This window comes from Hipposideros armiger, unplaced genomic scaffold (assembly GCF_001890085.2).
Source record: "Hipposideros armiger isolate ML-2016 unplaced genomic scaffold, ASM189008v1 scaffold_161, whole genome shotgun sequence".
Lineage (NCBI taxonomy): Eukaryota > Metazoa > Chordata > Mammalia > Chiroptera > Hipposideridae > Hipposideros > Hipposideros armiger.
This window is the reverse complement of record NW_017731511.1, coordinates 2,343,534-2,369,121: the sequence shown is the minus strand read 5'-3', so window position 1 is coordinate 2,369,121 and position 25,588 is coordinate 2,343,534. Positions and strand designations below refer to the sequence as shown.

The 25,588-nt window shown below is 36.4% G+C and overlaps 1 protein-coding gene across 1 annotated transcript in view; it reads right to left on the bottom strand.

Annotated features, from left to right (window-relative positions):
- MINPP1 (multiple inositol-polyphosphate phosphatase 1) overlaps positions 1-24,168 on the bottom strand; it is a 41,901-nt gene extending 17,733 nt beyond the window's left edge. The window contains exons 1-4 of the mRNA XM_019651516.1: positions 23,472-24,168; positions 20,249-20,446; positions 15,699-15,796; positions 7,223-7,356 (exon numbers count right to left, since the gene is read on the bottom strand). Coding sequence (XP_019507061.1) covers positions 7,223-7,356; positions 15,699-15,796; positions 20,249-20,446; positions 23,472-24,111 — 1,070 coding nt within the window. The 5' untranslated portion in view covers positions 24,112-24,168. The remainder of the gene's footprint in view (positions 1-7,222; positions 7,357-15,698; positions 15,797-20,248; positions 20,447-23,471) is intronic.
- Between the last annotated feature and the right edge of the window lie 1,420 nt (positions 24,169-25,588).

The window sequence follows — 25,588 nt, the reverse complement described above, 5'->3', positions numbered from 1 at the left end:
TAAAAGAGACTCCTGGTGCTCTGAGTTAAACTCCATGGAACACTGGCTTCAGGAAGTTATCAAAAAGACAAGCAAGAACAGGTTCTGAGGACTTAGAATCTGCATTCATGTCTAAGAACTTTAATAAAAGACAAAGCTCTCCCATTACAACAGGCTAATTGACCAAATTACGCGTTTATTTCAATGCTGCCATCTTATGTTAAAATATGGAACTACACAACCTTAAAAAGCCATACCATTCATTGCTCAATGAAATACGAATATATCAGAGATGTGAGAGTCAATGAAAAGGTAGAAAAAAGTTAATAAGAATTATTTAATGACAATAACAAATATTCATAGCAATTAATTTTGGTGTCTGAGAGTATCCCTGACAAAATGGAATATCTCAATTACAATCCAGGATATAAACCTGACTTTGAAAAACCTTACTTTGAAAAGTCTTTGAAAAATGACTCATAAATTCCCCAATCTAAAATGACAAAATTATATAACAGAAATAATGGCGAAGGAAAGAGAAGAATAAAATCCATATATATCTAATTTCTTTAGTAAATTCAATCTACTTTTCTAATTGCAGCTGCTTAAATAGCAAATTTACTGGTTTTAACTTTAATCCCATTACTGTAGAGATAGTTTAAGAGGGAAAATAAAAGTCAAGATCCTAGTAAGAGTCAAGGACCTTGAATCTGGAGGGCTGGTTATATTGAACTGAAATGTTAATACTTGTCAATATTATGGGAAATCTTTAATTTTTCTGTGAAGTAAAATCATGCTATTAAAATTATGCTAAAAAATTCAGAAACATTGGGGAATATCTGATTTAATGTTAGTAATTAAATTTAATGCTAATAAAAAGATAACCTGTTTATTTGTACAATCTCAATGCAGGGTAGAGGAGAGATGGAGAAGGCAAAAAGTAGCCTGGGAACTCTAGAATTAAGTGAAAAAGTTTCTCAGAAAACATTAACAACAAAATATTGCTGATATATATACATATGTAAACATACTTATAAACTCTAAATCCAAATACAAAAAAGTATTTTAAAAGTGAAGAAAAAGGTTCAAGTTTTGATAGAACAGATCGGAAAAAAATACAAAGATGAAATACTCTATTAAATATTATTCTACCACACTGGTGTGTGATATTAATGGTGGGGAGGCCGTATATATGAAGGAGGGGGTGGTATGTGGAACTCTTAATTTCCATCAAATTTTGCTATAAGCCTAAAACCACATTAAAAAATAAAAGTTTATTAATTTTTTTTAAAAACCCTATTATTCTCTCTGTGCTGAGTACATGGTGGTTTTCTTTAGAAGTACTGTTAATTTTGGCACTGCTCATAAAATTGGTGTCAAACTGTTTTTGAGAGAAACCTGATATAAGTCTCTAAATATACTTTCTTCCCTTTACGTATTTAAGAGAATTTAATATTGATTCAGTTAAATAGATATATTTTTTGAAACCCTAACCAGTCTTTTAATATAGAGCTAACCAGTCCCTGAAAAGGACCTGCCAGTTTCTTCACAATCACTGATGACTCTCCTCCATCAGGAGAGGCAGTGGCCAAAATGATTTCCTGTCTTACAAGGTCAAATTCTCTTTTAACTTTTTATACTGTTTCACAATCTTACATAAAGAATTACAGCGTGACCTATGGCTTTTATATGCATTTCTATTTTCTCTAGATTGTAAGTCACAAGTATAATGATTTTGTCTTACCTATCACTGTATCCAGCTCCCAAAATACTGCCTGACATGTATTATACTAGGTATTTAAAATACTGTTGAATGGCTTCTTTTCAATTCACAATAAAGTAGAGTAATCGTCCAAAAGGAATAAAGATTTTCTCCATCTTGCCGATGAAAAGGAAATTAGTTTAATAAGTGAGCTCAAGACCATGCACATTTGAAGAGAATTAAGTCCTACAAAGTACTTGTTTCTACTATTTGAATAATTACAGGGGGTGGGGGAAGGTGTGTGAAATGCCGGACAAAGACGTTGAGGGCATATTTTAACCAAAGAATTCTCACATACAATAACAATACCATATTTGTATATCGCATTATACTAAGTGCTTTAATAGACTTACCTCACTTGATTATCACAACCCCTGAGTCAGGAGAGACAGTCCCTTTTTTGAAGTAAGGAATCTGCAGCATCAGTAAAGCAGAACCAGGCCTCAAACTAAAGTCAAGCATCTGCCAACTAACATTGCCTCTCCACTACTAATACATCTGATTCCACAAGCCATGCACGAAAATTAGCCTACCATTAGCTTCTAAGTATATAAAAACACAATCAGTTATCAGTTACTACCTAACATAATGGAGTACTCAAATTAGTTGCACTTTCCCCTCTGGGCTTCACTTGTGTGTGAAATAAGCAAATTATAAGAAAATAAGCCAAAAATTGAAATTTAATTTTAAGATCAAAGCAAAACAAATAAAACCTCCCAGCAGGGGATCCAGGTTACTAAAACCAGGCCACCTCAACTTGGAATGTTTCCTCTTCAGATTACATCCAGGAACCAGCGCCTGTCAGGGACTGCCTACACATCTAGTTTTAATATTCCTTGGCAATCTCTGATAGTTAAAATTAACGACTCCCTAGAAATTCCATTCCTAGGCATATACCCAAGCAAAATGAAAACATATCCACTCAAAAAATCTGTGCACAAATGTTCACAGTAGGATTACTACAGCCAAAAAGTGGACACAATCCAAATACCCATGAACTAATGAATGGATAAACAAAATGTGGCATATTCATTTATACAATGGAACATAACTCAGCCATAAAAAAAGAATGAAGTACTGCTACATGCCACACACGGATGAAAACATTATGCTAAGGCAAAGAAGCCAGTCACTTATATGAAATGCCCAGAAAAGGCAAATCCAGAGACAGAAAGTAGATTAGTCGTTGCGTAGTGATGGAAGGGCTAGGGTAAACGGGGAAGGAGTTCTAATGGGCATGGAGTTTCTTTTTGAGGGAATGAAAATATTCTAAAATTAAGTAGCGGCAATGGTTGCACAACTCTGTGAATATACTAAAAACTGTTGAACTACACACTTTAAATGGTTGAATTATATGGTATATGAACTATTTCTCAATAAAACTGTTCGAAGAAAAATAATTCTAGTATGGGATTTTGATAGTGGGGAAAGCTGTGCATTTGTCAGATGGCGGGGGTGGGCGGGGTACATTGGAAATCTCTTTACCTTCCCCTCAATTTTGCAATGAACCTAAAAATGTTCTAATTTAAGAACACATTTTTAAAAATTACATGTCATAACCATTTGGTATCATCTTGTAAAAATCTCTAAGGAAAGATTATATTTTCCTTTAATTAGTCGATTCTTTAAAAATTATTTCCACTTTTAACAAAAAATTATTTCATTATTTTCTCTTCCCCCCTTTTCCTTTTATTAAATACCCACATGGTTTTACATGTTTTATTGGTGTATAATGTATCCACCATAAAATCCACCTGTTTTAATTAAGTTAGATGAATTTTAGTAAATGTTAACAACTGCGTACGCAATCTTCACAATCCAGTCTGGAACACGGCTATAACCTTAAAAAATATCCTTGGACCCATTTGCAGTGAATCTTTGTTCCCATGTCCAGATGCAGGCAACCACCAACCTACTTTCATCTGTAAAGTTTTGCCTTTTCTAGAAATTTATAATAAACAGAATCATTCAATGTGTAATCTTATGTAACTGGCTTCTTTTGGTTAGTATGTTTTTGAAGTCATTCATTTTGTTGCCATCTATCAGCAGTTCATTCTTTTTTTGCTGAGTAGTATTTTATCACGTGGAAAATCACATTGTATACATGCATTTATCAGTTGATGGACAACTGAACTGTTTACAGTTTTTAGCTATTATGAACAACACTGTTGTAAACATTTACACAGAAGTCTGTATAGACATATTTTCACTTCTTTTGGGTACTTAATACTGAATTTACTAAATCATATGTAGTAGATATATATTTAACTTTTTAAGGAGCTGCCAAATTTTACCAAAGTAGCTGTACAATTAAATTCCCACCAGAAATGTATGAGGTTTCTAGTTTCTCTAAATCTCGTCAATACTTAGGACAATACTGTTTTTTAAATATATTTTAGCCAGTGAATAAGAAAAATACTCAGTCTTTTCCTCCTGTGTTTCTCCTCTCCTCTCACACCCTACCACACTCACAACTCTTCCGGGCACCAAATGCCTGGGTTTTTCCCCACACCAAGCAATTCTCTGTGACACCACCTACAATTTAACTCCATTCTGACACTGTTTACTTGGAGATAAAGTAAAATCCCACAGGTTAAGGACTCAGTCCTACAAGACTACCCCCTACTTCAGGTGTCAATTTCAAGAAGTAGGTCCCCAGGTTACCCACAATCTGTCCACTTTGGCTACAAATCGGTGGTTCCCACAACCCCCTCCTCAGGTTCAATTAATTTGCTAGAGCACTCACAGAACTCAGGAAAACACTTACATTTTCCAGTTTATTACAAAAAAAAATATGATAAAGGATACAGATAAACATCCGGATGGGGCAGATACATAGGGCAAGGTACATGGGAAGGGGCACAGTTTCCATGCCTTCTCCAAGCACATCACTCTCTCAGCAACCCAGAGGTTCCCTGAAACCCCATGCTTTTGGGATTTTTACAGTGGTTTCATCACGTACACATAATTGATCATTAACTCCATTTCCAGCCCTTTTTTCTCAAGAGGATGGGGGCAGGGCTGAAGGGCCCAAGCTCTAAACATGAGTTGGTCTTTCAAGCAAGCAGCTCTCATCATGGAGCCATTAGGAGCCCACCTAGTTGCCGCATTAGAAACAAAAGACACTCCTATCACCCAGGAAATTACAAGAGGCCCATGTTAGGAATCTGGGGCAGAGACCAGCATATATTTTTTCTATTATTTCACAGCCAGTTTAGGGGGTACATTAGTGGTATCTCACTGTAGTTTTAATATCTAAGGATGTTGAGCATCTTTCATGTGCTTAACTCCCATCCATATATCTTCTTTAGTGAAGTGTCTGTTCAAATCTTTTGCCCTTTTAAAAAATTTGGTTGTCTCATTAGTGAGATGTAACTTCTCTGTTACTCTGGATAACAATACTCTGGATTCAAATCCTTAATCACATATATGTCTTACAAATATTTCCTCCAAGTCTAGTGCTTGTCTTCTCATTTTCTAAATAGTGCCTTTTGAAGCTCAAAGGTGTTTCATTTTGACAAAGTCCATTTTATCAATTTTTTTAATGGATTGTGCTTTTGGTGTTGTATCTAAGAAATCTTTGCCTAATCCAAGATCATGAAGATTTATTCTTGTTTCCTTTTAAGATTTTCACAGTTTTAGCTCTTATATAGGTGGTTGGTCCTATAATTTCTTCCAGAAGTTTTTCAATTTTACATTAAATTTATGATCCATTTTTGTGTCTAGTGTAAAGAAAGGGTTTATGTGTCATTTTTTACCATAATAATATCTGATTGCTCCAGCACCATTTGATGAAATGACTATCCTTTTCTCTAATGTATTACCTTGGCATCTTTGTCAAAACTGACCATACATATCTGAGTTCATTTCTTCTTTATTCTATTCCATTGATCAAATTGTCTATGGCTACAGTTTTATAATAAGTTTTGAAGTCAGGTATTTATAAGTCCTTTTGTTCTTTTTCAAAATTGCTTTAGCTCTTCTAGATCCTTTGCATTTCTGTATAAATTTTAGAATAAGCTTCTCGATTTCTATAAAGAGGCCTACTGGGATTGTGATAGAGATTGCACTCAGTCAACAGATGATCAATCTGAGTCTTCCAATCCATGAAGATAGCATAGCTCTGCATTTATTTGGGTCATCTTTAATTTCTTTCTGTAATGTTTTGTAGTTTTCAGTGTACACAAATACTTATTTTAAAACACCAATGATAAACTTCTTATTTAAGCTTTAAGTCTGGTAGCAAATTGTAATAGCAAACCTTGCAAAAGTTATTTAACAAACTTTCTGATACAATTTTAAAATTGTCATATCTCACATTCAACAATGAACAAATAGTAAAGATCTGTTATCTCATAAAGTCTAAGGTTTTTTAAACTATTCATAAAACTAAGTAGAAAAGAAGTTAATGCCTATTTCAAAGACGGAACTTGCCTTGCCAACCCCCCCCCCATAAAAGTGGTAGCAGAAACTAAAAAATCTGTTTTTCTTACCTGAATTCCCATCAAACCCAAGAAAATTTCATAAACCAGTCTCATCGACACACAAAAAAGTTCCTGTTTCTCTATATATGTATGTATATAAAACTTAATACTGCAAACACAGTCAGATACACCATCTTCAGTCTTTATCAATCTTTACAGCATGATTTTTGTCTCCAATTGTGACTGTTTCAGCTTTCATGGAAGCATATTTATCAAATAAAATGGGGTTCAGACTATATCAAAGGTTCAAATCATAAAAAGTTTTTTAAAAACCTTGAAAAGTATCAATGTTAACAAAGGCTTTATGATGAGAAACTCTCATTTAAAATAAAAACATTTTGCAATTCCTCCCAGGAGCCATGTATAACTACATAGTTTGTAACAGCAAAAAACAGAAACTACACGAATGCCCACTGACAAGAGAAAATGGTATAAATTGTGGTATTTATTTACTGACTACTGTACATTATTGAATATTATACTGTAATAAAAATGAATAAACTACAGAATATGCAACATGATCAATATTATAAATATTAATGCTGGGGGTGAGAGTGGGGGAGAAGTCCCAGAAGAGAATAAGCATATGACTCTAAGCAAAACTAAATGTATTGTTTGGGCACACATACATTCATAATAAAAACTATTTTTAAAGAGTCAAAGGAATGACATACACCAAATCAGGATAGTAGTTACAGAGGATAGGGAGTAGAGGAGGCAAGGGGAGGCAGGAAATTAGAAAGACATACATAGAAAAATATTCATAAATAAAAAATGTAAATTATTAGTAATGTTCTAGCTCTTGGGTTGAATGGAGTGTTTATATGCTTTATAACAAATATGTCATCTAATTCTTTTGTCAGTATAATTATTATATTAAAATATATTTTTTAATACACAAGGAAAATCTAATTTTTAAAATCACCCATTATAAAACATTTTCCAGAAGTTTAATTGGGCACTTAGAATATGTATCAAAACAATTTTAAGTTTTTACCTTTTTTTCTGTTCAACTGCTTTGTCCAAGTGCTGGAAGATATCCTGAAACAGGGTGCAGCTGGATCGACTATTAATAGCATACCCATATCCTCTTTTCCAATATTGTTTCAGATCATTTAAATATTCTAATACCTAAAAATGAAAATTTCAAAAATCATTACAATTACATTTTTAATAATGTAACAGATTCCCTAATTTAATAATGATTTAGTAAAGGTTAGATTTTAAAAATACCATTCTGCACAAAGTATAGCAGAATCTTAGCATTCATAGTTTATATTTACATTTGTTATTTCAAGCATTTAATTGTTGGCCCCAAAGATCCAGGACACACAGAGATCTATGTCAATACACAAATTTAACCGTGGAATGTAGAGGGTGGCACATAAAAGCAAGCTCGTACTCACAGCCAAAACTCCAGCATTCGTGGCAGTTCAGAACAGTGGGTTAAAGGCATGTGCTCACCTCTCCTTTCTTCTAAAATTATATTAAGATGATAGCAAAGATATATACAGAAAAATGAAAGATATACATAGAAAAATATTCATTATAGCACAGAAAGGAGCCAACAGTGGATCAGGAATTTTTAAGAACTTTAGGAAGGTAGAAACCAGACAGAAAAAAAGTTACTTTGGTTCATATATCAATTTGGCAAAAATAGTAATAAAAGTAGACTAAAGATATGAAAAATTGGTGCTGCTGAAAAGAATGTATATTGGTGTACATGTTCTAAAGGGCAAATTGGCAAAATCTATAAAAACATACATCTCTCTCTCTCATTTAATTCCATTTTTATAAAGTAATATTCACAGAGGAACACAAGAACGTACAATGTCTTACAGCAACACTGCTTACAGGAGTCAAAAAATAAATTCCTGGAAATACCTAAATATCATTGATAGGCAGAGAGCTAAATAAACTATGGTGTAACATACTATGGAATACTATGCAGTTATTAAAAAATTTTATATTGGGCCGGCCGAGTGGCTCAGCTGGTTAAGAGCTCGCTTGGGAGCACCAGCTCTGAGCAGCAGGGCTGTGGTTCGGATCCCACATTGAGGGCCAGTGACGCTTGCCCTCTGCAGCTAAGATGAACAACGGCTTGACCTGGAGCTGGGCTGCTGTGGGTCGCCGGTGATGGTGTAGGCTGCAGCGGGGCTGCCGTGAGCTATGTGAGTGGCTAGCAGCCAGCGTGAACTACAGGGAGCCACTGTGAACGGCCGACCAATGACCGGCGACCGATTGCCTCCCCTGGTCATACCAACATGGGCCAGTGAAGCGAGGTCCTCCACAACTAGGCTGAAGAACAAAAACAGCAATTTGTCTACCTGCCTGTTCCCCTCCCCCCAATTCCCCAATAAAATCTTTTAAAAAAAAAAAAAGAAATTTACATTGCAGATCTACAAGTTACTGACATGGAAAGATCTCCAAAACACACTACTGAATGAGAAGAGCAAGTTAAGAATAATAAATACAGTAAAATACCATTTGTTACACACACACACACACACACACACACACACACACACACGAGATAAGGTTCACATTTCTAAGACTGATACAGATTATAAATAGCAGCATAGAAAAGGATCGAAAGCCATACATCAAACAGATGGCAGTGATTAATCTCTTTGGAGTAGTCTTGAATTGGCATTGGTGATTAAGGTATCATTTATCTAAATGTTAAACTTTGTACTCATGTATCTTGTGATCAGATAAACACCAAAACCAGAGAACTAAAACCTGTAGCCCAACAGCGGTACAAGTTATGAGCCATTCTTCCCAAAAGAGCCCCTAGAGAAACTAAGTGCAAGCCATAAGTAAAAGAGCAGGAGCAAGGGTGGGCCAGTGCCATATGCCAAAAACAAAATGAAATATATATATATATATATATTAAAGAGTCAATTAAGTCAAGAAGTTAGCAAAGAGGACAAAGTAAACATTTTTTAAGATAGTAAAAAAGGAATTAAAATTTTAAAATTAGATAAAGTTATGCCAAATCTATTCAAGAAATAAAACAAAAATAGTATCAGAAGTGAAAAAGGAGATATAGAGATTTTTTTAAAAATCACATGTGCACACTATTAAAACTTCATATCAAAACGACTTAAAAATGTAAATGAAATGGATGCTTTTGCTAGAAAAATGTAAGTTACCCAAACTAACTATACAAAAGAACTATAGAGTCAAAGGTCTACCTAAAAGATACCAAGGATAGTTGGTTTTAACGATGAGGTCTACCAAACCTTCAAGAAGAGTTAGTTCCTAATATTTAAATTACTCTAGAATACGGAAAAAGGTGCAGAACTTCTCAACTCATTTTAGGAGGCTTATAGAAGGCTTTAACCAAAACTGGACAAAGAAAGCATTGAAAAAAAAAAATGGTGAGGGGAGAAAACTTAGACTATTGCATTGCAAAATAGTTAGCATCCTGTGCTCTCATCCACTAAACGCCAAATGTGACTCCTAGTCATTGTTACAAACAAACCTTCCCCCTTACATTTCTAACCCCTACAAAGGGAGAAGAGTATGGTCAGGCCTGTAGTGTCACTAAAAAATGAGAGCCACTGCCATAACCAACCTCATTATAAACATTATTTAATGAATTTGAAATAAAACATTACCAAATAAAATTCAACAGTACATTAAATGGATGTACTCTTTCCATGATAGAATAACTGATACCAGTAACACCCTCCTGACATAAATAACCAGAAAATGAGACCCTGTAGCCCCAAATTGAAAACAATCTACATGCCTACCAAGAAGATGGATTTGAAAACTGATAATTCAGATCATGAAATACTACACAATGAAAATGAGTGAATTATAGTCATTCACGTCATAACTTTTGGGTCAAAAACAGACTGCATATATGTACATCCGTGGTCCTGTAAGATTATAATGGAGCTGAAAAACTCCTATTGCCTAGTGACATCATAGCCACTGTAACATCATAGCACAGCATATCACTCGCATAACCTACTTGTTACCAGTGGTATAAAAGTATGGAACATACAATTAATTATGTATAGCACATAATACTTGCTAATGATAATAAATGACTATTCTACTGTTTTATATATTTATATACTTTTTAATTGTTATTTTAGAGTATACTAAAAAAAGTTTGTTATATAATACAGTGTGCCGTGTTACACTAGCAGCAGCCTCATACATCTCATTCATGCATCTGAGTGCATCATTTTCTCTTGTGCTTAATTTAATCTCATGTTGTTTTGTACAGTGACATGCTGTGCAGGCTTGTAGACTAGGAGCAATAGGCTATACCATACAGGCTTGTGTAAGTACACTCTATGATGTTTGAACAACATCACCAAACGATGCATTTCTCAAAACATATCCCTAAGGTTAAGTGGCACATGACTGTATATAGTTACATGCAGCAGCATCATAGAAAAATCTTAAAAACAAAATTTGAACAAAAACTAGACACCAAAAAAAATACATACTGGGTATATTATATATTCCATATTGTATAAATTTCAAAAATATATAGTTAAACTGTTTCTTGGGAAAAAAATAAATTAGTAAACACTAAACTAATGTAATGAAAAAAACTATGAAAGCACAAGTACAAATAAGTACTATTAATGGGGAAATAATCTAAAAACAGAGGGAAACATTGTTTTAAAAAATTACAAGATATAAACAAAAAAATGAAAATTAAAAATCATGACATACATTTGCCAAACTCTACAAATAATTCTGAAAACCTCAATGATATGGATGACTTTTATAAGATAATATTAAATACCAAAACCGACCCCAGAAAAGACAGAAAATCTAGATACACTCATTACGGTAGAAGATAAATACAATGTTGCAAAAAGCTATCCCACAGAAACGTTATTTAGTTTATGTGTCATTTCTTCTGTAAAGATTTACCTGGCTGCCATTAAATCAGCTTTGTCCTTGGTATATCACTATACCTTATATATACTTCTATATAGCCATTGTCTTGCAATGGTTTATTTGTATCTTTCACTCCTTGTGGCAATATTTGAGGACAATGCCTTCAGTTCCAACCAAGTGCCTGGTACAGAGCAGGCGTTCAAACAACATTTGCTGAATGAAGCACACATGGTCCAGAATTTCACAAGGTCTTGAATATCTAATAATCTCCACAATTCTCAATATTTTTCATGTCTATTTATTTTCATTTTCTTTAACATTTTTTTGAAATTTTACAAGAGTTTATTTGAGCCAAATTGATTACATATGCTGGAAAGCAAGATCTCAAATGATCCTTAAACATTTTTTTTTTTCCTTTCCCCTTGCAGGAGTCGAACCAGCAGCCTTGCTGTTAAGAGTGCACACTCTAAGATCGGCCGAATGGCGCGTTAAGAGCTGGCTTGGGACGCCAGAGGGCCAGGGTTGGGATCCCACATATGAGGGCCAGTGACACTGCCCTCTATAGCTAAGATGCTGAACAACAGCTCAACCTGGAGCTGGGCTGCAGTGAGTTGCCGGCGACGGTGTAGATTTGAGAAAAAAAAAAAAAGGACTTCATATTTTTACATGAAGAATCTAACTTATTTGCTACTTATATATATAAAAAAGAAAGTCATATGCAATTAATTTAATAAACATGTATTTCAAATTTTCAAATCATGGTAAATTAAATGAGAAGTTCTTTGTTTACAAAGGTACCTCCACAATGGAGAAATATGGCAGGTATCACTTTAATCAAATGATCAAACATATCATCATCAATGTGACAAACTGACATCATTCCTTCTGATGTGATGCACTAAAAAAGACACACCACTTACATAGCATTCTAGTCAAAAAACAAAAACAAAAAACTCCAATCTAATCATAAGTTAAAAATAAGACACAAAGACATTCTGCCAAAAAGCAAACAAACAAGAAAACTGACCAAGATGCCTGCAAAATGCCAATGTAAAAAAGACAAAAGAAAGGCAGGAGCACTCTTCTAGATTAAAGAAAATTAAAAGGATATAACAAGTATATGCAGTGAGTGATCCTTGAGTAGACTCCGAATTAAAAAAAAATATATAGCTACAAATATAAGATTTTATTAAGACAAATGTAAAAACTTGAATATTGACTATATACTAAATAATACTGTATTATATATGCATATATGAAATTATATTTTATTATGGTTATGTAGGAGGATGTTCTTGTTTGGGTACATGCCCAAGTATTTAAGGGTGAAGTGTCTTGATGTCTGCAAAGGAAAAAGATATGTGAGTAGACAGAATAAATGGCTCATCAAAGATGCCTACATCTTAATTCCTGGAACCTATGAATATGTTATTTTACATGATAAAAGGAGATTTGTGATTAAGTTAAGGATCTTAAAATGGAAAGATTATCCTAGATTATCCATGTGTGCCCAAGGTAATCACAAGAACCCTTTAAGAAGTAGGCAGGAAGTATAGTCAGAGAAGATATAACCATGGAAGCAGAGGTCAGAGTGATATAAGGAATGCAGCTGGCCTCTGAAGGCTGGAATAGGCAAGGCATGAATTTTCCCCTAAAGTCTCCCTCCAGAAAGAAGACAGCCTTGCTCATACCATGATTTTAGCCCTGTAAGTTTCATTTTGGACTTCTGACTTCTGGAGCTGTGAGATAATAAATTTGTGTTGTTTCAAAACCACTAAGTCTGAATTCATTATAGCTGCAATAGAAAACTAATGTTTTAATATATATTAATATATAATATATCGGGTTGTCAGAAAAGTCATGACGTATTTTTTCTGTTTTTCGTTGCAAAAATGCATCATGACTTTCCCGACAACCCAGTATTATACATATAATAGAAAAAAGCAAATGTGGCAAAAAAGGCTAACAGCTGGTGAATATAGGTGAAGGATATCAATGTTCATTGTGTTATTTTTACAGCTTCTGTTAGTTTGAAAATTTTCAAAATAAGTTGGGGGAAAAAAGAGGCATTCATAAGCAATAAAGGGATAAAAGGACAATCTTACAAAGAAAAGGGAGGAAAAGAAAATAACAAGTAGTATAGAATCTTACAATTACAGGGGTGTTCCTGTGTCACGTAATAGTTCCATCTTTTAATAGATAAGAAAATCAAAGCACAGAAAGTTTAAGTGTTACTCTAACCCAGATCTTGACTTCCAGGGTTTTTGTGGCATATCAAACTACCTTCCGGGAGAGAAAAAGAAGACAAAAAATGAGAGTACAATGTTTGAAAGGAGAGGAATTCAAATAGTGAAAGGGAAGGTAGTACAAGCAGGTGATGAGAAGATGAATAAAGAGAGCCTGGTTATGATCTGAGGTGTGTATATTTACTTCAGGGTAAGTGGCTTGCTCTTAAACCAGAAGTTGTCAGTATTCAGAAGTAAGGGACCACATCACATGGATATAGCTACTCAGAATAGGAAATGGGGAGATAGCAGGCGACCAGGCAAGTACATGCCAAATACTCCAATAACTACAGTAACGTGGGCAAATAAGTTGTTCTGTTAAAAGGTAAATTTCCCTTTTGCAAACACCCAGCAGTCATTTACACAATACTGAAAATCACTTCAATTTTGTTTATTGGCTTTCTTCCCGACAGCACTCTGAATAGGGAGGGAAAAGAGGTGAGGTATTTTGACATATATGTGAATGGTGACCATAAGTCTCAGTTTATACCTATACTGGCATAATTATAAATGGTGCCAACTTAAAAGTATGCCAAAGATAAATTTTATGATCATCCTAAGCACAGGGCATTTCAAAGGAGGGTAAGACAGGAAGTTTCTGAAGTGGTGAGTTATGGACACTTAGAGGAGATGAGAAGGGTGTTGGATACTTGGGGCAGAGAAACAGTAGATCCTCAGGAGGAATCACAGAGAGGAAATACAATACACCTATTACTACTGGTGCTCAGCATCCTAGAGCAATCATCCATTGAAAGCTCTTTTCCCTTCTTCCAACTCACCTGCTAAGCCCTAGTCCCCCACTGGCACAATACCCAAGGGAAATCACCTTTAATCTGGTTCTGATCACTTAAGTCTTTGGGTAACAAAATAAAGCACTTGTTTAATTTCCAATGTATGAGGTCTGACAATTAAGTTTGTGAACTTGTTGCAATGATGTTCCTAACCTTTTTTGATATCAGAGGGATTATTCATTATGAATTTGTACCAACTGGACAAACAGTTCACCAAGTTTACTATTTGGAAGGCTGCGTGAAAAAGTTAAGACGACCTGAACTTTTCACCAACAATTTGTGGCTCTTGCATCACTACACTGCACCAGCTCACACAGCACTGCCTGTGAGGGTGTTTTTAGCCAGTAAACAACTGTATTGGAACACCCTCCCAACTCACCTGATCGGGCCCCCAATGACCTCTTTCTTTACCCAAAGACAAAGGAATATTGAAAGGAAAACATTTTGATAACATTCAGGACATCAAGGGTAATACGACGACAGCTCTGATAGCCATTCCAGAAAAAGAGTTCCAAAATTGCTTTGAAGGGTGGACTAGGCACTGGTGTCAGTGCATAGCTTCCCAAGGGGAGTACTTCTAAGGTGATTGCAGTGATATTCAGCAATGAGGGGTGTAGCACTTTTTCTAGGATGAGTCCGCAAACTAAATTGTCCAACCTCGTACATTACCTCGCTACTTAAAAGCCTGCTTCTTTCTATCTGACAAATAATACACTGCTCTTCAAAATTTGAAGTTAAATTTCAAAGTTAACAATTGATTTTCATATGGAATACTGAACATTTCCTATGTATGCAAGGGATGACTAAAGTTTCAAAAGCCCATATTCCGGAATGATACGTGCATACAGAAACATCCTACTCTCATCCACCAGAGGTCTATCCAATGCTGAGATCCTCAACGCTTAAGGAAACAACTCTCTCCTACCCCATCTCTCTGGATCCCAACATGCCAGAATTGACCAGAATTTGCCTCTCTCGAAGTCACCAGACACCTGTCTGCCTTTCTCTTTCTAGAGTCTAAAAGTCTACAAAGAAGCCATATGAATGAAGAAGAAAAAAAATGAAGTAGGCAGACAGAAACTGTAGATGAATTACTGCCATCACCAGGTAGAAGAACAAAGAACTCAATTTAACATGAACACTGCTATAAAAGAAATAGGTATTTGAAAAACCATTCATCCCATCTGAGCTTTGGCTTCCTATAAAAAGAAGAATTTGGATTATATTAGCTCTACAATCCTTTCCAGCAGTAACATCTGATATTAGGTTAAATAGGTTTTTAACTGGGTGGACCTAGATATCAAATCACAATGGAAGAATGTTTTCTAGAGTTTTATGAACCCATATTAGTCACAACTAGATAGGTTCTATCTTAACAATCAATCTCCATTTATATAAGGAAACTTATGAGTTAGTCAAAAGACAGTTAATGTTCTCTACTCTGCTTATTTTTTGAGTAGCTGCCTCAAATGACAAAAAAATCACACAAGAAAAGCAAAGAAACTGCGAAAGTAATACTTACTTTTCCATCATCTGTGTCAAAAACATCACACCAAGGAGATTTCACACCTTTAATTGCCAGGTCAAATGAACAGGTGAAAAAAGCTACCTGAATTAAATCTGAAAAAAAGGTAAAATTTGTGGGTTACCATTTTCTGCAATTTTCCAAAGGCTAAATAGCTGCAGAATGCCATATGCAGCAGTTGAAGAAATGAATATACAGAGGGTGCCAAAAAAATGTATACACATTTTAAGAAAGGAAAACCGCATTAAAATTGTAATACTCAATATATACCGATAATAAAAGATGAATACAAGTCACGTTTGACTTCGGCAATTATAAGAGGTGCTCAAAGTGTTTACCATCAGTGTCCAGACACTTCTGATTATGATGAACTACTGCTTGAGCAACATTGACCAAAGTGTCCACTTGTATATATTTTTTTGCACCCCCGATATTTCGTTTGGAGAGGACACTATTCAGTTTCTCCTTGGCTATCAAAGAATTAAGACTTACTCTGTACAATCCAAAAGAAGAGAAGTGGAACTATCAAGAAGAAACCATGAGGAGGTATACATTTCAGTCCAACGAACTAAAAATTTTTCTCTCTGTGAAACAGTAGTAAAACGGTAATTTTTTTCTGTTTTTAAAAGTAGTATGTTTGCTATGACTATATCTGCCTACCAAAAACACAAACAGTTTAACCCAAGGGCTCACTATATAAAACATAACTTGATTTTGTTAATTTTAGAGGGTTGGAGAAGGAGGGGAAAAAGTTATAAAAGGTTTTAGTCCCCAACTTAAAAATCAGAAACAACAAAATACATTTATTAAACAGTTCTTTTAGCTACACAATTCATATTATAACTATTAAGAAGAAGCAAGTACAGAAAGAAGGATATAAAAGGTGAGAAGGCTGTAAAGGTAGAAAGGGTCTAGAGGTTAGAGTAAGTGAGGGGTCAGGAGAAAGGTGAAACAAAGGGTCAAGGAGAGGACAAACAAAAAAATCACACAGTGAAGGAGAGAGGCTGACAACAGCATCAGTTTTTCAAACTTGGCTGCCCAATCAGGCATGGATTTCAGAATAAATTACCTGGAATTTTTACACTGCTCATTAGCTGATTACATTACTTTTAAATACACCTGGATTTTGAAGAGAAGGGATAAGGGAATGAGTACTTAGACTACAAAAGGTAGCCTTGTTAGTAGCAAATAAAATTACTGCTCTCTAGTCCAGGGTAAGTGGGTGAAATGCTAGAGAGAGAGAGAGAAAAGAAGTCAAACTGCAGGGGTTGCCTTCATTGCTTTGATTTTTCTTTAACTTCATTGTCTTCTTTCTCAAGAAAAATAGGACCAAAAAAAAAAATTGATCTTACATATTTTTGGCACTAGTTTTGAGTTTGAAGAACTTCCCTGTAGCGGTACAAAAAGGATATTTAATTGGGAATATACATAAAAGCCACTTAAAAACTGTGCTTATATAAATGAAAGGGCTTATAATCCTAATATCCAATATAATAGAGTGATTTGTAAGTACCGTGTATGTTTGATTTAAGGTCCTGGCTTTTCACACTCAAAATTCTAGTTCTGAAACTATGGAAGTCAGTTCATATGGTATATTCTTTAACTGGAGGGGAGTTGACTGAAAAAAAAAATCACCAAAAAACTCTCTACAGTACTAGTAGAAAAAGAAAAAGCATAAGATGACAACTGAGGCTATGAGACCTGAATCTGCTACTAATTATCTTGGGCAACTCACCTAGGTAATGAGTCTCAATTTTCCCACATGCAAAATGGGAGTTTAGACAATTTTTTATGATGAGTTATGGCTCTGATGCATTTGTTATGAACATTTTGACATCTGGTCAGTTTCTGGAACCTCAGAAATATTTTATATGACTTAGAGATTTAAAAATTAAAATAATAAAGACATAGGAAAATACAATAATCTTGCGGTAAGAGAAGATTCCTAGGCAAAATACAACACTCGGAAGCCATAATGAAAAGACAAACACAGCTATATGAGAGATGTAAACTTCTGTACAAAGGCATCATAAAGAGACTTAAAAGATACACAAAAAATTAAGAGAAAATGTTAGCAAAATACAATAAACAAAGGATTTGTCCTTTGTCAAGCAAAATTAAAGGATATATAAATATTCATAACACATAAGATACCTATGATCAATAAAAAAATAATCCAGTAGAAAATGGGCAAGGTTAAAAAGGGACAATTCTCAGAAGGAATGAAAATAGCTAATAAACATGAAAACATGCTCACCTTCACAAGTATCAAAGAAATGAAAATTAAAGCTAGATACCATTTTTCATTAATCAAGTTGGCAAAAATCAAAATGACTAATAATATCCACTGTTGGATAAAATAGGGTAAAATGAACATTATTGATATAAATTTTTCTACACTTTCAAAGAACAATTTGGAAGCATGTCAAGATGTAAAACAGTCACACTCCTTAACCCAACAACTCCACATATAGCTATTTATCTTATAAACTCTTAAGTGCAAAAACCAGGATATAAGAATGTTCACTGTAGTATTATTTGAAAGAGTCAGAAACTAAGAAAAACTTCACTAGGAAAATGATTTCCTATGAAAAGAATTTGGACTGTAACAGCTTCAGCCCCTTTCACCAGTAAAACTTGATGATGGGTTAAATAAGTTAACTAGCATTGACCTTGAAATTAAATCATACATCCTAAGAAACAACAAAGCATTTAAAAGAGACAGATATATTGCTAAGTAAAACTAGTTACAGAAAATACACAGGGCATCACCTCTCGATGTAAAATAGTAATAATAATAATAATAATAATAATAATAATAATAAGGGTATTTAAATAGCTAAAATATTTTGGGGCAGTTACTGTGTGCCAGATACTGTGCTAATGATTTGCATAAATTAATCTCACATTATCCTTGCAATACACTTATAAGGTAGGTACAATTCCTATATTCATTTTACAGAGAAAGGAACTATTCTGTAACTAAAGAGATATTAGGAACTTGCCAAAGATCAGTTAGTCAATAGTAAATACAAACACATATTCCAGTTCCAGAACCCATGATTTTAACCACTATGCTTATATTGTCTCCAAAAAGTTGCTCTCAATTACCCCATCAGTAAAACACAAATAATCCTTGTTCATTTAGAGACTAAAAATAGTTAAAAAACAAACAAACTTCAACAATCTAAATGCCCACTAACAGAATAATGGCTAGATAATGATATAGTTATGAAAATCTGTACATAAATTTAAAATGTAGTGCTAGAATTACACACATTAAATCAAAAACACAAAATTAAAATAAAATTTTGGACTGATATCATAGTTTCATACCATTGTTAAATGTTTAAAAATCTTCAAAACAATATCCCATTTATGTACAGAAACATAAGTATAAAAACTGGCATGGAATGATTTCAATGCTCAGTTCATAACAACAATTACCTCTGGGGAGAAAAGATGACAAATACGATTCTGAAAAAGGACCAATAAACCTCAGTATATTAAAAGCAACTAATTGAAGCATAATGTTAAAATTTGATAAAACTGAGTTGTGGGTATACCACTAGTCATTGTATTAACCTTTATTGTCCATATGCTTGAGTTATTCCCAATAAAACAATTTTTAAAGCTCCACAGGTGACCCCAATGTACAACCAGATTGGGGAAAGAGAAAAAAATTCAATTTTAAATGCTACTCTAGGCATCTTCACTTTTTTAATCCTTATAAAGTATTCAGGCTCTATGATTGCAAGATTCCAATCCACTGTTTTCCCTCCAACATTCCCTACGTCTAGTCTTTTTAAATTTATTCACAATATAATGAAATCCATAATCTTTGTTTGTTGATCGGTCAATATCAGCGTTATGTATTATAAATTCCTTAAAAACAGGGGAAAAAAATCTTATTTTCTTAATTTCCCACTTCTAGGTTACCACATGTCCTGATTTTCCACCTGATTTCCCAGCAAATTATTAATAATGTCACTTTCCCCCTCAAGTGGCCCTGGTTGCATGATAAACTGTAGTCAGCCCATCTCCACTGCAATACCTTATGACAGACACAACTGCTCATTTTCTCAGCATCTCCAGGGTTAAAGCCTCTGAAAAACTCACTTTACTTTATCTTTCACTTTCTAAAACTTATCCCTCTCAAAACATTAACATGTACTTTTGAACTGCTTCAAAAGCTAAAGAATTTACATGACTTTCCATTCGCGTTACTTTATGAGATAACACAGAAATAATTTTTGCTTTATAAATAATCTTAGAGCTGAAGCTTTATGTATCTCTGCCCTCAAAAATAAAAACAAATTCCAGGATATAGCAAGAATCTTGTACACTAATTACATAAAACTCAAAGAAGATATGAACATAAAAAAAGTAAGCATGAGGTGTACAATTTTGACCTAGAACATTATTTTTTTAATGTAAAATCAACTGTGGACCTTTAAAAGGAATAGCTTTATGCTTCCATTTTTTTTTCATTTTTCAGAGTTCAAAAACTATTTCAGAGTTCAAATGAAAGATAACAGGCACATTACCTGCATTTAAATTGTTGACCGGCACTTGCAAAGTAGCTGCAACTTTTCTTAAAACGTTCTGCATTTCTGGTCCAGTTTTGAAGGCTTCTACGTGATAAAGAGCCGTATCATTCTTTTCCACTTCAGTTAAAAATTTCTCACAATGATCAAAAAACCTCATTAGTTTATCATTAATTCTTGGAGGTCCACACTCCATGTCTGAAAGGGAAAAAAAGATATGTGTGGGTGTGTGTGCACATGTGTGTGTGTGTATAACTGACATAAATGACAGTTTAAAATTACTGAAAATTTTGTTTCAAGTGTGAAAAGAAACACTAAAAATCTACTTATTCACTGGCATGTTTGAAATAAGCACAGATTATTCAAGAAAGACGACAAAATTACTCTCCCCATTTGTAATTGTAATTCATGAGTATATGCTACAAGACTAAAGAAACTGAGAATCAAAGATAAAATGTTATAGCAATACTACATAATAAAATAAAGGTAAATGAAATGAACGTTTTCTTAAAGAAAATAGAAATAATTAGACATAAATGTTATACAAAGTACAAAAATGTGTTATATGAATACTGCTTCTGTTAGGCACAAAAACCTGAAAAACAAACTAAAAATTAGCAAAGTTTTTAATTACAAGGTGAGAGATAATTCAACAGATCAAATCTGTTTTTACTACTCTAAGCCAAAGTCTAAATGAAGTATTTTATTTTCTCAATTAACTTTCCCAGTCCCATGTTACTTTACAAAAGATTCTGCTTTGGACAAAAACTACTGACAACAGCACAAAATATAATACATTAATTCTTTTGTATTTTATTGTGCTAGGTACTTCTGATTTATTTTTTTAACTGAAGATCTCAGACAATTTCCATTTAGAATTTAATAAGTTACATTATTTCTCCAGTTTGGCAACAAATATGTATTGGAAAAGCATTCATAATCATGCTTCCACTATAGGAGTAGCTTTTAAGTTTTTTCAGAGTCATATTTAAAACACACAGCTTTCAATCATTTCTCCAATATTTACCATGAAAAGAACACCAAGCATACTATTTCTGTATATGAGAAAATTAAATCTAGCTATATATACCATTTTGCTTTGGATGTGTGTGTGGGAAAAAATGTGTGTGTGTGTGTGTGTGTGTGTGTGTGTGTATCCATTTCAATGGATAATTCTGCTCACTTTACCGACTGGATTACAGTTAAGAAAACATCTTAACTAGGAAAATTAGTGATCTTTGTCATCTGTCTTCTTTTTGTGGCCTCAAAATATAATTTCCCAAGTGCATCTGGATATTTCATCCTTGCTATTATCTAATTACTGCTGCTCTTTAAACAGAAACAAAGGTATTGTTGTTTCAGTAATACAAAAGCTAATTCAGTGGCCTCCCTCAAAAGCCCAGATGTACATAATAGGCAAAACAGCTGTCTATAGATAATAATGAAGTAGCTAGGCAAAGGGTTTAACCTGAGACTGAAAATGGTAAGGGGCAAGTTTATCCTGAGCTATCCTGATCCCTGCTTTGTACTTCCAGACAAATGCAAATCCTCACAATGCCATCTAAGGGCAAATATTCATTCACCCCAGGTAGTTCAGTAGCTCCTTTTAGGTATACACTACACCAGGGGTGCCAACAGATGTAACACATGACTTATATTCATCTTTTGTTATCTGTATATATTGAGTATTACAATTTTAATACAGTTTTTTTCCTTTCTTAAAACGTGTACACATTTTTTTGGCACCCTCTGTATATATCGTGCTGCTAACGAAGCATATTCTACTTTCAACATTCAGTTAATTTAACAGACTCATGGGTAATTTTCACACACATTAATGGAACAAGCCTAGCTATGATTAAAAAGCACATTTCAACAAGTGAGCAAACACGTCAGCCAACTGAATTACCCACTGAGCAGTAACATGACATACAATCAATGGAGGAAGTTTGGAGATGGCTGAACTGCTTAAGGATGCTTTTGGAGAAATGACAAACCAGTCTATTTCATTTTTCATCGGGCTACATGATGTCTCACCTCAACTCTGACTTTAAAACTGATCAAGAAAATATTAACACTTGATCATCTCTCTGGCACAAAAATGTTTCATGTTTTATCATTATCCTTAAGTTACAGGACAAATGGAAGCTACACAGCATATGGTTAAGAGACCTGGATACATATTAATACCTAGCTATATGAAATTATACAAATTATTTCGTTTTTCTGTGTCTCAATTTTCTTATCAGTTAGGGGGTAAACACTATCAACCTCAGAGAAAGCTATTGTAAGGATTTAGTGAAATAAATGTAAGACATGCCTGGCACATAGTAGGCATTAAGTGTTTGCTATTATTATTATTTGTGTCTACTAAATATTTTCTAAGGTGGGAAAAAAAGCACCATTTGGGGAAAAACAGAAGACTTGGATTCTGGGCCTGATTCTAGTCCTCAAATAAAGGGCAATCAGCAAGGCATATTCTTGGGCTCTGCTGCTCCACCTGCAAAATAAAAGGGCCCCCACCGGATGATCTCTCAAATTTTGCAAAAGCTTACGTAATGGGATAGATTAGTAAAGATCTGTGTGTGACCACAGACCACAGCTGTGAGGAACACTCTATAGCCCATATAAAAACAAAACAGAGGTAAAAAGCCCGGAACAGTACAGAAAATTTGAAAGTAGCTTCCTAAAATAGAGGAAGTCGGTCTAGAACCAACAACTGAAAAAAATCACTAAGTAAAAACAAACAAACAAACAAAAACCCCAAATAGGATCAGAAGCAAAGCCTCAGAAATAAAGTCCTAGATTGTATTAAAAAATGTGCCCAGCTGTAGAACTAGCTGCCAGCGAGAGAGGAAATGGCGGGTTTGTTGCTCAGAGAGGGCTATTCAACTGGGGAATGATCAAAAACTGCCCTGTCTCTCCTTTCCGATTGGATCCCCCAAAGTCTACTACAACGCCCTGCTCATAGAAGGTGCCAAATTCATACCCGATGAATGAATGAATGAATGAATGAATGAATGAATGAGAAGGGAGATAGCCAAGTCCTGAACAGCCTATGGGATGGGGGACTGGGGACAGAGGTAAGGAGAGGATGGACTGGGGAAGTACGGGATCTGGGGGAGGATTGAGGGCCGGGGTGGGGGAAGCGAGGATTTAGAGCGGCGGGAGGGTTAGGATTTAACACCAAGGCAGGCACTGGCCCAGCGGACGGGGTGGTCACCTGCGACGTCGGGCGGCGGCAACTCAGGGTAGCAGTGCTGCCACAACCCGTTCAGGAAGGCGACGCTGCTCTCCACGCAGCGGTGCTTGGAGCTGGTGATAAGCTGCAGGCGGCCGTAGTTCTCGCGGCTGAAGAGGGCCGGGAACAGGGAGGCCAGGCGTAGGGCCAGCTGTCTCATGTCCTGCCGCCCCTTCTCCACCAGCTGCCCATCCATCCAGTCCGCGTACCACAGCGGCCAGTCGGCCAGCCTGGCGCCTAGGTCTCCGCCGCCGCCGCCGCCGCCGGCCCTGTCATTTCCCGGCCGGTGAGCCTGCAGCAGCCCGTGCAGCAGCCGCAGCTTGCGGATCTGTTTGGCCGTAGGGTAGCGGGTGCCGTGGCGGATGAGGGCGACCAGCTGCACCGGGGTGCAGGCTTCCTCCAGCAGGTTCGGGTCCCGCCGCGGCGCCTCGGGGTTCGGCAGCAGCCAGGGGTTGGCATCCTCGTAGCGGGTCTTGGTGCCAAAATAAGGGCTGAGCGCCGAGGCCACAGGGTCTCCCGGCTCCAGGAGAGAGCAGTGCGAGAGCGACGAGAGCAGAGCCACAGCCAGGGCCGCGGCGGGTCGGACGGAGACCCCGAGGAGGCCGCCGGGACCGCGGAGCATGGTGCGGCGCGGCCCGCGGAGGGCGACGTACCCGCTGGCGTCGTCAACTTCCGGCTCCGGCGGGCAGGGCGCAGGCCCGGAGGGCGCTTCCGGCCTGTGCTCCGGTCCTTACGGCGCGTCGCTGGCGCTTGGCTGTGGAGCGGGCACCGTGGCTGGCGGAGGACCGTGGGTCCCGGCGGGAAACTGCGAGGAGCCCCGCAGACCTGCGGCTCAAGAGCAGCCGGCAGAAAAGCCCGGGGCGCTCCGGACACCTGCGGCTTAGGTGGAGCCGGCGTCGCGTCCCGGAGCGTAGGCGAGTTGCCTCAGAGCAGGCGCCTCAGGGACTGACTCAACGGCTTTACGGCTTTTTAAATTTTCTAAGGTGTGAATAAGCCCGGATCAGCCTTAACCAACAAAGCAGCACAAACAGGACGCCTTGTCACAGCTGATCCTTGCATCACCGTTCTTACCACCTTCTTCTCCTTTTCAAAAGGTCGTTTCCGGGCCATCGCATCAAATCCGCTGAGGCGGCTGTTGGAAAATGCAGATCCCTGGGCCCTGCCCCCAGCATGTCTCCTGTAGCCCAAGGTCTTTTGCCCGTTCGTGTTTGAAAATAAACAGTATATACAACCAGGCAGAGAAGAGCCTGGAAAGAGGCACAGTCCTCCAGGACGTTTTAACTCCTGGAGACTTTGGTAGTCCCGTGACCTGAACTAGCCAAGCTGACATCAGTGAGCCAGCACCTGATCAACATGGTTGATGCCGAAGGCGTAGGGAGTAGAGGCAGCAATCCTGATAACTCGGGCACGTTGAGTCATGGCCCAGCAGACTTACTCCACTCTTCAGGATGAGTTAACCTGCTATGGGAAGCAGACATGCTCTCTTGTTTACCACCACTCCGAGTCCAAACTCTCTTCCCGTGTAATTACCTACTCAAATCAGCACCTTGGTTTCCGTAGGCTATTTATTGCTCAGAGTCTCTGATCCCTCAAATCATAACTGAACAATACCCTGGTGTCTCCACTTGAGCCCCATTTTATGAGCCAGCTGGGAAAAGACGAAGCATGAAAGACGTTATATGGTGATCCAAATTTGAGGAAGTTTGGATCATGTTTTTGTAGCTTTTCCTTCACTGGCACTATTAAAATTGCTCTTGGTAAATCATCTCCATCTTTACTCTTTTTCTCCATAAGTGCCTCTATGGCCCAGAGAGATGTACCTCTAAATATTAACCAGTGAAGAAGGTACCAAGTCTTGCAGCTACCAAGTCTTCCTCAAGGCATCACTCTGTCCTAATGAAGCAATCTTTAGAAACCTCGCCTACTTACAAACCTGTGGCACACATTCTTATACACTAAATATGCCCTTAGCTTGGTTTTATTTTCCTTCCTTTACTCATCTGTTTGTTTTAAGTTGTTCATATGCTTACGTAAACCAGCTTCAATCATCGTGATGTCAAGTTGAGGTGACAATGATAAAATTGACCAATGTCTTCATG